The 15,073-nt window shown below is 46.8% G+C and overlaps 1 protein-coding gene across 1 annotated transcript in view; it reads right to left on the bottom strand.

Annotated features, from left to right (window-relative positions):
• Positions 1–2,307: 2,307 nt before the first annotated feature.
• Positions 2,308–15,073, bottom strand: part of LOC146805544 (fibrous sheath-interacting protein 2-like) — a 426,831-nt gene continuing 414,065 nt past the window's right edge. The window contains exons 4-5 of the mRNA XM_085620524.1: positions 2,826–2,908; positions 2,308–2,400 (exon numbers count right to left, since the gene is read on the bottom strand). Coding sequence (XP_085476650.1) covers positions 2,861–2,908 — 48 coding nt within the window. The 3' untranslated portion in view covers positions 2,308–2,400; positions 2,826–2,860. The remainder of the gene's footprint in view (positions 2,401–2,825; positions 2,909–15,073) is intronic.

Genomic DNA, 15,073 nt, shown 5'->3' with positions numbered 1-15,073 from the left:
CTGAGAGACTATGGCATTTTTTGTGGGGTGGTTGGGGGCATTGGGATGCCCATTCTGGTCAGCCCACACCCCTGAATAAAAAAAAAACATTCCCTGATGCCTATTGGGTTTTTGCCCCATCTGCCTCCGGGGAAGCAGAAATACTGTGGCAATTTGTTTTTTGGGGTGGGGCATTGGCATACCCATTCTGGGCAGCTGCCGACGTCTATGTATATAATAGAAAGAAAATCCCTGGGGCCTTGTGCGCTTTCTGCCCCCCCAGGGGCAGATCAGGGGCTACTGCCCCCACATGCCTACTGGGGGGGCAGAAAGATTGTGCCATTTTTTTGGGGAGAGGGGGCATTGGCATGGCCATTCTAGGCAGCACCTACCCCAAACTTTAAAAATAGTAAAATCACTGGTGCCTACTGGGCTATCTGTCCCCCCACCCCCGGAGGGGCAGATAAGGGGCTACTACCCCATCTGCCTCCCAGGGGGGAAGTGCAAAAAGACTGTACTCTCTATTTTCCATTTCGGTCCGTATGAAACCTGTTATAGATCGGGTTAGAATTATCACCGGTCCAGAGATATCGCACGTTACTATTCTTTGACAATTCAGCCCTGAAGAGTCACGGGATAATCCCCAGGTGACGAAATACGTGTCGGCTGATTTTCTTATTTTTGCAATTTCAAGAACAATATAAAAAGATTCTTCATAAAGAAACTACTGGTGTCGACCCCTACATTTTTTCACATGGAGAACCGTAACTGTGTGCTGTTACCCTGAACCCATTACCCTGAACGTAACTCTGAAGCGTGTGCCCGGGACTTGGTTTCAATTTTCAGTGTGGGTCCTAACCCACACACTTTCAGGGGTTTTTGGGTTGTGTCCCCTGACCTGGTAGCACCGTAACTATTTTTTCTTGTATCATTTTACTATCGCGAACTAGCTTGAGCGCCATCCTTCCTGCCTTACTCAAAACCTTACGCAGAACCAGCAGATCAGGGACTATTGCCCCCATATACCTCCTGGGGGGGCCTCAAAGTCTTTTGGCTTCTTTGGCGGGTAGGGTGGGGGCATTGGGATGACCATTCTGGGCAGTCGCCACCCCATGCCTATAAAAAATCATCCCTGGCATCTAGGGTGCTTTCTGCCCCCCCCAGGGGGGGCAGATTGGGGGCTTCTGCCCCCATCTTCTCCCCGGGGGGGGGGCAAAAAGACTGTCTGTAGAAAAATCTATGGGGTGAGCAAAGGCCCTTGCCCAAGGGGCCACTCCCCCTCCCTGGGGCTAGTGGGTGGATCCCTGCTTGGGGATCGCCCTCCTGGGGTGATCGCCAAGCAGAGATCCACTAGGGAACAGTATCATTGGAAAGGGGGAGATTCTCCCCTTTCTACCGATACCCCTCCCATGTGTTTCAGTGCCCAGGGGGCTGAGATAGCCCCACAAGCACCGAAACTGTAAAACTGAAACTAAGTTTCAGTTTTGTTTTCATTGTAATGACGACAGCGCGCCATGCACGCGATTATCATTACAATAAAAACCCCTAACAGGCCTCAGGAGGTTAGGGAAGCTCTTCCTCACCTCCCAAGGCAAAAGAAAAATCCCTCTGCTGTCAGCAGCAAAGGGATTTTCCGTGCCTGTATTCATGACGGAATGGTTCCGTCATGAGCACTGGTGCTCATGACAGAACCATTCCGTCATGAGCACCCAAAGGCTTAATATGTTGTGTGTGTTTGTGATATTGCTTATATTATTTATGTGATATATTGTGTTACTAAAAACATTTTTAAGCTGTTGATTTTTTTTGGGGTGATAATAGTATGATCTATATTTTTGTTATCGATATATGTGTCATTTTGTATGTTTATTTGATATTTTCGATAATTGTTATGACAATATTTTTTTGATCAATATTAGTGATATCAATGTTAATGTTTATCGATAATCTTGTGTCGATATTTGTGTATTTTTTTAAATAAGTATAGAGTATCAATATTTATGTTATCAATATTTGTGTGGCGATAATTTTGAAGGTGGATATTTTGAGTGTAATTTAAAGAATTCTGAGGCCCAGGGATCCCAAGTTCTGGAAAGAATTGCTCAATTTGTTGAAATAGTTATTAATTTCTTGGAGGAAAGACTCAAGGCACTGGACCTCTATGGCCTTAAAGAGTTTGTGGATACTTATAGTAGTGAGTCAAATTCACTCCCTCTGTAGTAAGCAACATCCAATAAATTGGTAAATCCAGAGTGTTGTTTATTTATATAAATAAGAAAACTTGTATTTCAATTGGTCCAGTTGATTGAAACAAAATACATTCATCGGGGTAAGATGAACAGACCAAATATAGAACAAAGGTGAACAGCCAACACGTGTTTCGCCCTTTTGGCACGGTTTCTGGCCAGGGCTTTCTCAAGGCTGTACAAGAAAAAAGGGAGATAAAACGAGGAATGAGTCTTAGGAGTGAGGGGTTATTTTTTTTTAAAAATCTTAAAACACCCAGTGATATTTCAAGAAAAGAATAACTGTGTGATGTGTAAAGCCCCAACTCCATAAAAAAGTGCTCAGAAGACATATTCAGTGAGTACTGTTGTTGGTAGTTTTGTTATGTATCATTTAGTTATCTTTGTTTAGTCGGAGGTGTTTAGCCTTTGTGATAATCCATAAGTGAAGTTAATTCCACATAGTTTTGACACGCTTTCAAAAGCAAAATGAAACGGCAACCAGGCAAACAAAGAGAGAAATATGTATTACTACACCAATGTTTGTTAATACGAGTCAGTGAGACATGCGGTAAAATTAGAAGTGCGAGTTAGAGTAAATAAGTAAGGCCAAGTTTATACCTTAGTATTTATGACACACAAAAATTGTATATGTTTCATTTGACATGGTCCAAAGTCACTGTATAATACAGGTGGTCCAGCCTCTGCACAATAAGGAAAAAGTAACCCGAAGGGGAGGGGAAGAGCAAGTAGGCATAGAAAGAAAGCAGAGAAAAAAACATAAAAGATAGGGATGAAGGGAGAGAATAAAGAAAAATAGAAGAAAAACAGAAGAAAAACATAGTGAGTATAGACACCAGCTGACAAATGGAATTTAGTCATGTTACTAAACATTAATCCTTTGAACAGTCACAATGTCGTAACTATTTGGTTAAACTCAATCATTTCATGAGTTTAATCAAAAAATAAATAAAGAGGGCGACTTGAGGAATGAAAAATAATTCTGTTTACTCTCCCGTCATTAGGGGCGAGCAGTCTCGTAAGCGAAACCCAGGTAAGCCCGTAGTGAGGGTTTCGAATAATAAAAGGACCCCAACCGGTTAGAGGACTATTTGAACGATCGTTTGTTTGTAGCCAGTTACTTACTGTCAGGCTTGTAGATGAGAGTCTACGAAGAGTTCCCGTCACTTGTGTTCCTCAGCGCGATATATTCGCGTTGTGGTCCGCGGCCATCTTAATAGGGCTATCGCGGCCGATCACGTGTTTGTGGCGATATTGTTAGTAACTCAGGCGCCATCTTGTAATGTAGTAATAATGTGTTAGAATTGCCTGATCCAATATACAGCGACGAGAAATATTACAATAAGGACTCGGAATCAGTATTTTATTCAAAAACAGGAGCTACGACTATTTATTTTACTAGTGTTCTTTACCGACGTATGTCCGTCTTAGGGTCCGCGGCCATCTGAAGAAGGCTTACGCGGCCGATCACGTGTCTATAACACTACTGTTTAAAACTTCTGACACCATCTTGTAGTGTAGTGATATTAACTGGAGATACCTAGTCCAGTATACAACAACGGAGGGTATTTTAATTAAAACTTCAAAAACATATTATATTAAAAAATAATAAGGCGAGAAGATCTTATTTGAAGTGTTAATATTTAGTATCAATTTCCGCTAGCAGTCATGTGACTACGGTTCAAAAAAAAGGTCACAAAAGGACCAAGACCATCTTAAGAAAAGTTTCATGGGGTCAAATAGTACCTGTGCAGAGGACTTTTCATTTTTCTTAATATGTTTAGTATAATTTTGTCATGTTACGCGGGTTTCCGTTTTCAGCCTGATTATGCAATCAGCTGATCTTGGCGAGCATGCTCTCTAGGTGGGAAGAAACTCGAGAGCATTAAGATAGTAATGATTACTCACTCTTTTGAGTGTAGATGTTATATCAAGGATCCAAGGCAGTGGCGCTGGCTGCTTTATTGGAAGATGCTGCCGTGATGCACAACTTCCGACCCACTGAGTGCAACTTCTGACTCTTTTTGTCAGGAGGTAGTGTAGAAGAGGGGATAGTGTCATGCTATTTCTTTGCGGTCACAACAATCAAAGAGTCTGGTGTCGGATCTGTGCAGAGGAAAGTTGGATCCTGCTCCGGAGGGCGATATTTTTTGTGGAGCCTGGAAGGTGCTCTCTTGACAGAGGCTGGTGTTAGAAAAATCTCCATAGCCGGTTTAAAGAGACCTGGCACTAGCGGTAACATGGGTCTAGTTGCCAATCTCTGTTGTAGGGTCTCGAAAATGATCAATGTCGCTGGTGTTGGAGTCGACAAAGGGACATTGAGTTTTGTCGCTCCTCACACAAGGACTTCGTGGAATGTGGTAACATTATCCACTGGTGAAATACGTGGAGGTAGAGAGTTTGACAATGTTGGTGAATAAAGTGCACTATAAGTGGAGCATCATGTCCGAGAGTGTGAGTGATGGTGACGGTGATGATGATGGAAGTGTCTTGAAGAAGCCGAAGTGTGTCTTGAACTACAATGATGGCACATAGAATGGTGGTGTGATCTAGACCTTAATCTTTGCAAGAGGGTGTAGCGGAGAAGGTGGCTGAGGTGGTGGAGGAGGCAGAGGAGGCGAAGTCTTCTCTTTGTTTTTGCCTCCTGTAGACTGGACGATGTCGAAAAAGCTGTTGATGTACCTCGATGCATGGATGTACGTTCACCTACTAGTCGACGGTGAATGCTAACCGCGCCTTAACGTCGCAGTATGCCTTGACGTTGACCTTCAGCAGTGCCTCGATTTCGACCTCAATGTCGAGCTGGGCCTGTAGGTCGATAAAGTAATGGATAACCTCGATAGACATGGCCTTGACGCTGATCTTCGGCGCTTGCTCAACATCGTACCTTGAAGAGACATCAAACAGGTAGGCGTCATACCCTCTTGGACGTGGACCGGGAACAATGACATATTTGTTGCGGTTTATTTTTGGCACGTCCACCAGAGGCTGATAACAGAGGCCTGGTGGTCTGACCCTCTTCCTGGCCTGAGGTCCCACCTTTAGATTGAGACTGTAGTCTTCTTCGCTCCAATGTTCCATGAAGACGAATCTTCGCACGGTGTAAATGGCGCCTGTGGTGGAGGCGACAGTGGTGGAGCCATAAAGAAGAACGGAAGTAACTGCCACCTGCTATGCATGATGGGATACTGGTGGTGTCTGGATTCTTAAAGGAAGACTGCCTTTAATAGCCATATAATGGTAACCTATGAGGCTACTCAGTCCTGCTCCCTTCATCTCAATCATAAAAAAGGGTTTGTGAGGGATATTTATACTGTTGTGCACTAAAATTATCTTACAATTGCTTTGTTCTTGTTCCTTTTTCTCTTCAAGATGAAGAATCTGGCTATTTTAGCCTAGGTAAATAGGCTGCATAATCTGTCTTTCTCTCTTAAGGGTCTTTGCAGGCCTTCCTGAAGAAAAGCAAAAATCTACACTTAAGAAGAGATATATATTTATATATATTAATAGCAACTGCTCCGGGGTGCCACACGTGGACAGGACTATTCAGCGCTTAGGACTATTAATGGAAATCCCCTACAAGAGAATAATAGATTTCCTGTCACAGAGAGGTGTGACCACCTCCCTGACAGGACTTCGCATATTGGGCTAGGGTGGGGGTGCCTGCCAACGCCACCAGACTGCTTTGAAGGCACATTTGGTGACCTCCTTGCATACTCCGGATTGAGCCAGGTCAGGGAGCCATTGGCCTCTGCTCTGGCGCAAAACCAGACAAAGGGCATGGAAGTATCCTCCTCTCTGTCCAGCCCCTCCTCTGGGAGGGACCCTTGAGTTTTTCCAAGCCTTCCCTAAGGGTACTTAAGGACTGACCTATGGGTGGGTCTTCAGATTCGTCGTGGGATAAGACTCAAGCCTTAAACCACGTCACTCATTGACCGCCTGGACACTTGGACTTCGCCTGGTACCAATACTGCATCAAGGAAGACTCTGCTGCTCCCGGTCTCGCTGTTCTGCAAATCTTCTTCATCCTCTGTATCTGTACTTCATCTAGGATCTCCAACAGACCTGTGGGCATCCAGAAAACCCAAAGCAATCTCCCTTAAAGTGAAGGAGTCACTTCATTGCATCTGCAGGCACCGCAACAAAGCTGACCGGTCTGCTGCTCCTGACGTCCCACGGACTTCGAAAGGCTCAGGAAAACAGGTGGTGGTTCTGCAACTCTCTTGAGGCCTGACCTGTCCTCTCAGCAAGTTTTAAGGCTAGTATCCCTTGTCAGACCACTAGGACCAAATCTCAAGTCGACTTGCCATTGCCAAGGCTTGTTGGCTCTGCACTCCAAGGATCTTCGGGCTACAAGAAGCTGCAGCATCCAGAATATCTATCTGCCAAGTACAGCATCCTCAACGCATCCTCTTTCATGTGGGCCATCCTTCTTGGTGGGCTGCTCAAGGTCCTCTTGTGACTCCTCTGCCTTCAGTCTGTGGGTCTTCTTAAAGGTCTTCTGCTCCAGGGAGCTCCCCAGCTTGCTTTGTGCCTGTTTGGACTCCCCTGCTAGTGTTGAGTTCCTTACCCTTGAACCTTGGGGGTCCCAACATTGTTCCTTCTTCCCTTTCCACGCCTGTTGCAGATGCCAAGGCTTGTGCTGCTCCATAAAAACACCAACCCCATGGTTCTCGACTTCTGATGTGAGATATTGTGCACAGTTCCTGGTCTACCTAGGCATTGCCTGGTTTTCACAGCAGCAATGACAAGGTCAACGTCAACACTTCTGAACCATCTGACATCTGTAGGCATTGCTCTTCCATGCCTCCTGGCCACTTCCGAGCGGCATAGACTGTGTCCCCTCTGCTTGCAGTTTCTTCACTTCAAGAATCCACCCTTGGATTCCACCGAAGCATCCCTTGAGTAGGTAACCTGGTTCCTAGGGTATCCATGGGTGGGGTAACTCTCCAACCTTCTGTCTTCCATGGGGTTTCTTCAGGATCCACTGGGAAGGGCTCTTCAAAATTGCAACCGCAAACTCCCTGTTGACTTCTACTGGACACGTAGTTGTGTTTCCACTCTGCACAGTCTCCGTGGGGTTTGTGGGTATTTACCTTGGATGGTTCTTGGCTCCCCACTCCTCTGAGTCTCCTTGTCCAAGTCCCAACTTTGGTTGCTGTCATCATTCCACTTTTATTTAGTATATGGTTTGGTCTCCCCCTAGAAACCACTGTATTTTGTGCTTACTTAACTATTGCAATTGAGGTATTATTGTGCATTTGTGTTTATATCTCCAGGTGGAAGATATACCTATGTGTTAGTGAGTGTTGTGTGATAAATAGATATATTTTATATATACACTGTGTGGTTCTTTTTCATTTAACCTACACTACATGATTAACCTGGTAAAACAAGCTCCTTATCATTCCTTCAAGATAAGCCTGAAGCCTGCTCTCTGCAGCTACCACTTTGAGAGCTTTCAAAAGGTTATCAGAGACCACTAAAATTACCATAAGTGTAGCCTGGATTAGTGCAAAATGCTTCATGTAAATAAGTGTGCACCATATACTAAGTCAGTCTCCTACATTAGTGTGCAGCAGTTGGGATTTAGACTTGCACTGGTTTACCAGCTAATCTAGGTGTGGTTACAGAAACAAAATCACTAGCTTAGGCACATATGAGTAGTACGTTCTACTGAACCTTAAAGATTGGAAGTCTAGGGTCTAGCACAACCCGTTCTCCAGTCTTTGGAAGTTTAGTTTTCACTAGGGTAGGAAGGTGCAACACCACACTACACCTAGTTTACCATGTCTTTCGTTGAGGAAGATAGTTGGTCCCAACGTTCTAGATACAGTGGTCTTAGGTACCAGCAACATAGGAACCTGGTTGCATCCAGAAAGTTAAAGACAGGTAGCCACCTTAACACACAATAAATTCTTACAGATGCTCCTGCAGTATGACATTCAGAATACTGTAAGGTCAGAAGAGCAGGATAACTCTGGTTTGGGTGTGGGCCAAGAAGAGGGGCTCACGCCAGTGACCACAATTCTGACTCTGACCAGGAGGGGTCTGAAGACCCCACATTGGTAAACTCTGATCTTATAGGGAATGAGCCAGATGACTCAGAGGAGGGCCCTAAAGGTAGACCCCCATTGTTCATCCTGCGAGTGTGAAAGTGTCCAGGGGAGGTCTAGGTCCTCCTCTGTCAATGCTGATGCCTCCAGCACTTCCATAGGGACCTTCATCTCTAGCAAGAAAGGGAATACCACCTGCTCAAACTGCTAAAGCTAAGCTCAGGTTCAAGAAGGAGAAGTTGGCCCTTGATAAGGAGACCTTGGAAGTGCAAAAGGTTAGGAAGAATTTGGGACTCGGGTCCCATGATGGCAGCACTAGCGAGCCTAGGCTCAGGGAACAGTCCTTTGATACTACGAACCTGAGCAGGATACTCCCTCCGTACCAGGAGGGGTATGATATCCATAAAAGGATCACTGCCTTGGAGAGGGCCTGTAAGGTACAAAAGGTCTCGCAAGGGCAGTGGGAAGCTATCCTAGGGCTCTCCTTTGCTAGCAGAGGTAGAGACAAACTTCTCACTGTCAAGGACGAAGATGCTCACAACTACACAGTCTTGAAGAGTGCCCTCATAGATGGGTTTGGTTTAACCACTGAGCAATACAGGGTTAAGGTTAGGGAAACACAGAAGGCACACACTCAAGACTGGTTTGATTTTGTAGACAGTGCTATTAAGGCTCTGGAAGGCTGGCTTCATGGAAGTAATGTGCAGGACTATGAGGGACTGTACAATTTATTGATGAGGGGCACATCCTTAATAATTGTCAAAATAAGCAACTGCACCAGTACCTGGGGGGGGTTAACCCTCTGATTTGACTTCTCCCAAAAATATTGGGAAAGAAGGCAGACAAATGGGGCCACACCAGGGCAAAGCAGAAAAATAATGGTGGTAACAGTGACCAGAAGAAGAAAGATTCTTCTAAGGCCAAGACAAGGGTGGGGAGAAAGGTAAAGGCAAAAAGAAGTCTTCACAAGGTCCTCAGAAATCTTCCTCTTGGTGGGGGTCCCAACCCTCTTCTTCCTCTGGCAAGAAACCTTTGTGTTATACATGTAAGGAGAAAAGCCATAAAGCAAGGGATGCCAACTGCTCTATAGCGATCACTGAAAAAAACACTATTATAGCCCCTAAGACAACTACCGCCCTTAGCACCAGCCCAAGTAGTAGTGGTGCTCCCAAGGGATTAGTAGGATTAACCTTGCATTCTGAAGTATGTTCTGGCCTAGTCAGAACACCCACTCAGGCTGTCCTTGTCTATGACAGTGGCATGGAACTTGCTGTGAGAAGTTGGCCTGATGTATGATGTCACTAGTTCTAGTGCACACCTTATATCAGTCCAAACAACCCTTATGGTGATTGGTTGTAAAGTCAACCTTATAGACCAGCTATCCTAGTGGTAGCATGGACAAGAGCAGTCTTAGGCTAAACTCTGTATGGCATGTGAAGCCAGCTGTTATACCATTTGTAATCCCTTGAATACCAAATGAAAGGACACCACAACAGATATATATATAAAATAAAGTGTATTTATTCTAGTCAAACCCTCAGCACTCTTTATAAGATTCGAGGTAAGTACAACACAGTCTTATTCAAGCATACATTAAGTCACACAGGTAAGTAATACAGTTAGGCCCTAGGGGCCACGCAAACCATATACTAAGTAAGTGGTATAAGGACCACTGTCACAGAAATAGGATAGGCCTAGGGAATCGCTGGGGCTACACTATACTACCCAAGGTTAGGAAGTGGGAGGCCCACGGGATTCAGGTGCAGAGTGGAAACACACGCGTAATGCGTATAATCGAGGAAAACAGTACAGTTTAGAAATAATACGATTTAGGACACTTCTGGAGTAACTAGGAAGTCGAGACTGGAAAACTAGACACTAGGATAGTCAATACCCTGTTGAGCACCGGAGTACCCAAGTTACCTAGCCCACGGGCTGCGGGTGCATAGGTGTGAACTTGCGTCGGGTTTCGTCGTCGACTCCTATGGATGCCTGAAGGAAAGATGAGGATCCCCTGGAAGAGAACCAGGCGATTTGGGTAGATTGCAGGTGAAGAGGGGAAGCTTGTCGCAGCAGCCACGGGTGCCAGGAGACGTCGAGGACGACCAGGAGGCGAGCTTTCCCACGAAGGCTCTTGCTGTCGAAGTTGGACTAGGACTCACCAAGCCTTGGCAAGCGGAACCCACGAAGAATGGAGGACTTGCTTCTGGTGCAGACCAGGAAGGTCTGGGGTGCTTCTCTTTCACAGAGGAGCAGGAGCCAGTCTGGAGGAGCCAAACCAGCAGTGGAAAATTGAAGGTGCGTCGTCACAGAGGTTACTAGCCAACGGGCAAGTAACCGGACAGACGCGGCAAGCAGGAAAATGCAGAAGGGCCCCACGCAGGACTCGTGGAGTGTGGGGGGCTGATCTTCGGTGCAGATGGTGCTTGGGGTTGGGGCTTCTCAATCTCCGGTGCACAACCTCGAGGGTGCCTCATAAGCTGCGCTGGAAGATACTCGCCACATTTCCCAGGTGGCCGGTCCCACGTCTCTCGTCGCCTCCACGGATCTCAGCTCGGCTGTGGATGTGGATCAGGGTCGAAGAAGTCTGGAAGTCAAGGCTCTGCAGTCGGTCCCTCGTAGAACTTCAGCGAAGCAAAGGGTAAGTCTCTTGATGGTGCCTGTTCGCACAGGGTGACCACTCCTTGGCCACAAGGGAGATTCTTCAGTCTTCTTCTTTCGTCGAATGTTGAAGGTCCAGAGTTTCTGTTCAAGTTGCAGGTTCAGGATCATCTAATCTCCTGGGGCCCAGCTACCACACTTATACTAATCTGGGGGGCTGGGTTGCCTGCTAGGTCACGCCTTATGGGTGGGACCTGGGAGGGGGGTGGTTACACCCCCTTCCCTTTGTCCAGTTTCGCGCCAGGACTGGGGCTGGAGTGCCCCAGCACCGGTTTGAACTGGACTATGCATGGGACACCTTGTGTGCCCCAGGCAGTGTCTAGTTTCTTTCATCCCTCCCTGCCCCAATACACTAAGGCCTGTCTGGGGTGGTGCTAGCACCTCCCAAGGCAGGAAACCTATTGTCCAAGCCTCCCGTGCCGGGATCACTCCCAGCAGCAGGAGGTCAGACTGGTGTCGTGGCAGCAGCATCCATTTTGTGATGCTGGGGCTCTGGTTAACTTTAACCGGGTAAGTAGGTTTCAACATGTCTTCTCCCTCTAGAAGGGAGGGATAATATCCTCATCACCAGAAATGGGATGGGGGTATTATTCCAAAGTGTTAGACACCTTACATACATGTTTTGATAAAGCCAAACCATAGTTACCATAACCGTTTAAGATTATAAGGCACTTTAAGAATATATAGTAGGCTATATCATAGAACAGCTATAAGGACATGGTTCCGAAAGCTGCAGACAGGCTCAGCTCATGCTAGAGCACTATCTCACATGTTACCAAGCACTCTGCCTCCAGGATTGTTAAGGCCTGCCATAGGAGTGGCTGATAGGTACACATGTGTCTAAATATAAGGTAGGTATAGGAATACTACACCTAAGCAAGGGGTGATTACACGACCTTGCCCCAGCTGAGTGATCAGCCAGTTGTGTCATAATGGAAGGCCAGGCCAGGGGTGGCATAATACATGCTGCAGCCCCTGGTAGGCCTAGGGTACCCCTATGCCCTGGGTACCTAGGGTACACTATACAGGGTCTAATAAGGTGGTCCCTACCAATTGGGTTATGCACCTAACGTACATAGTATTAATTTAGAGAGAGAACAGCAGGGCTGTGGGTCTGATTAGCAGGCCCACAGCCACATCTAAGTCGAAAACCAGTAAAGCAAAAGCAAAAAGTGGGGGTGAACATAGAAAGCAGACCCTACTCTCCTACACAACCCCCCCTCCCCCCCCAAACTTAGGGACATTAAACTAACCTTGACCAGTTGAGTCTTCATGTTCTAAGTGGAAATATCTGGAGAGTCCATCTGCATTGGCATGGTCAGTCCCAGGTCTATGTTCCACTGTGAAGTCCATCCCCTGTAGGGAAATGGACCACCTAAGAAGTTTGGGATTTTCACCCTTCATCTGATTTAGCCACAAGAGGGGCTTATGGTCTGTCTGAATCTTGAAGTGAGTGCCAAACAAGTATGGCCTCAGCTTCTTCAGGGCCCAAACCACAGCAAAGGCCTCCCTCTCAATGGCTGACCAACGTTTCTCTCTAGGGGTCAGCCTTCTACTTATAAAAGCAATGGGCTGGTCTTGACCATCTATATTCAGTTGTGAAAGAACAGCTCCCACACCCAACTCAGAAGCATCTGTCTGGACAATAAACTCTTTGGAGTAGTCTGGACTTTTCAGAATAGGTGCACTGCACATGGCCTGCTTCAGGTCATCAAACGCTTTTTGACAGCTTACTGTCCACTGAACTTTCTTTGGCATTTTCTTGGAGGTCAAGTCATTAAGTGGTGCCACAATGGACCCATAGTTCTTAACACACTTTCTGTAGTACCCAGTCAGGCCCAAGAAAGCTCTGACCTGAGTCTGGGTAGTTGGAGGAGTCCAGTCCTTTATGGTCTGGATCTTGCTCTCCAGTGGTTGAACCTGACCCCCACCAACTAGATGGCCCAGGTACACAACCTTGCTCTGCCCTATCTGGCACTCTGTGGCCTTGATAGTGAGGCCTGCCTTTTGCAGGGCCTCTAAAACATTCCTCGGGTGGACCAGGTGATCCTCCCAGGTGGAGCTAAAGACAGCAATATCATCAAGATAAGCTGCACAGTAGTCATCCAACCCAGTAAGGACTTGATTCACCAGCCTTTGGAAAGTGGCAGGTGCATTCTTCAAACCAAAGGGCATTACCACAAATTGATAATGTTCTCCTGGGGTCGAGAAAGCAGTTTTGGCCTTTGCATTCTCAGCTAGTCTGATTTGCCAGTAGCCTGCTGTCAGGTCAAATGTGCTCAAAAACTTAGCAGCTGCCAGTCTGTCAATGAGCTCATCTGCCCTAGGTATTGGGTGGGCATCTGTCCTAGTGACAGCATTGAGACCTCTGTAGTCCACGCAAAACCTCATCTCTCTCTTGCCATCTTGGGTGTGAGGTTTTGGCACAAGAACTACAGGACTAGCCCAAGGGCTCTCTGAAGGTTCAATGACTCCCAGCTCCAACATCTTTTGTACCACAACTTTTATGCAGTCCCTGACATGGTCAGGTTGCCTGTAGATTGTACTCTTCACAGGCAGACTGTCACCAGTGTCCACCTCATGGGTGCACCAGTTTGTCTGACTTGGGGTCAGAGAGAACATATGTCTGTAGGATTGCAGAACTTGTCTGCAGTCCTGTTGCTGATGGACAGTGAGGCTGTCAGAAAAGATCACACCATCAACTGAGCCATCATCAGGGTTCTGAGTCAACAGGTCTGGGAGAGGGTCACTCTCTTCCTCCTGCCCCTCATCTGTAGCCATGAGTAAGCCCATGTCTGCCCTGTCAACATATGCCTTCAATCTGTTGACATGAAGTACCCTGTGGGGGCTTCTGGGAGTCCCAAGGTCCACCAAGTAGGTGACTTCTCCCTTTTTCTCAACAATATTGTGGGGTCCAGACCATTTGTCTTGGAGTGCTGCTGGGGCCACTGGCTCCAACACCCACACTTTCTGTCCTGGCTGGTAAACAGTCAGCACAGCCTTTTGGTCATGCCAAGCTTTTTGGAGTTCTTGGCTTGCCTCAAGGTGTTTAGAAGCCTTTTTCATATACTCTGCCATCCTGGAGCAGAGGCCAAGTACATAATCCACTATGTCCAGTTTGGGTTGTCTGAGAGGTCTCTCCCATCCTTCCCTTACTAAACACAGGGGTCCCCTTACAGGATGCCCAAACAAAAGCTCAAAAGGGCTGTAGCCAACCCCCTTTTGTGGGACCTCTCTGTAAGCAAACAGAAGGCAGGGTAAAAGGATGTCCCATCTTCGCCTAAGCTTGTCTGGTAAACCTTTTATCATCCCTTTTAGGGTCTTGTTGAATCTCTCCACAAGCCCATTGCACTGTGGGTGATAGGGTGTGGTGAACTTGTAGTTCACACCACACTCCTTCCACATTGCAGTCAAATATCCTGACATGAAGTTGGCACCTCTGTCAGAAATGACCTCCTTTGGAAAGCCCACTCTGGAGAATACTCCAAGTAGGGCCCTTGCCACAACAGGAGCTGTTGTGGTCCTTAGGGGAATAGCTTCTGGATACCTGGTGGAATGGTCCACTATCACCGGTTTGGGTTGTCTGAGAGGTCTCTCCCATCCTTCCCTTACTAAACACAGGGGTCCCCTTACAGGATGCCCAAACAAAAGCTCAAAAGGGCTGTAGCCAACCCCCTTTTGTGGGACCTCTCTGTAAGCAAACAGAAGGCAGGGTAAAAGGATGTCCCATCTTCGCCTAAGCTTGTCTGGTAAACCTTTTATCATCCCTTTTAGGGTCTTGTTGAATCTCTCCACAAGCCCATTGCACTGTGGGTGATAGGGTGTGGTGAACTTGTAGTTCACACCACACTCCTTCCACATTGCAGTCAAATATCCTGACATGAAGTTGGCACCTCTGTCAGAAATGACCTCCTTTGGAAAGCCCACTCTGGAGAATACTCCAAGTAGGGCCCTTGCCACAACAGGAGCTGTTGTGGTCCTTAGGGGAATAGCTTCTGGATACCTGGTGGCATGGTCCACTATCACCAGTATGAATCTGTGCCCAGATGCTGTTTGTGGGTCCATTGGTCCTACAATATCTATGCCCACTCTCTCAAAGGGAACCCCCACCACAGGTAGTGGTATGCGGGG

Source organism: Triturus cristatus, chromosome 8 (assembly GCF_964204655.1).
Source record: "Triturus cristatus chromosome 8, aTriCri1.1, whole genome shotgun sequence".
Classification (NCBI taxonomy): domain Eukaryota; kingdom Metazoa; phylum Chordata; class Amphibia; order Caudata; family Salamandridae; genus Triturus; species Triturus cristatus.
This window is presented reverse-complemented; position numbering and strand designations above follow the sequence as displayed.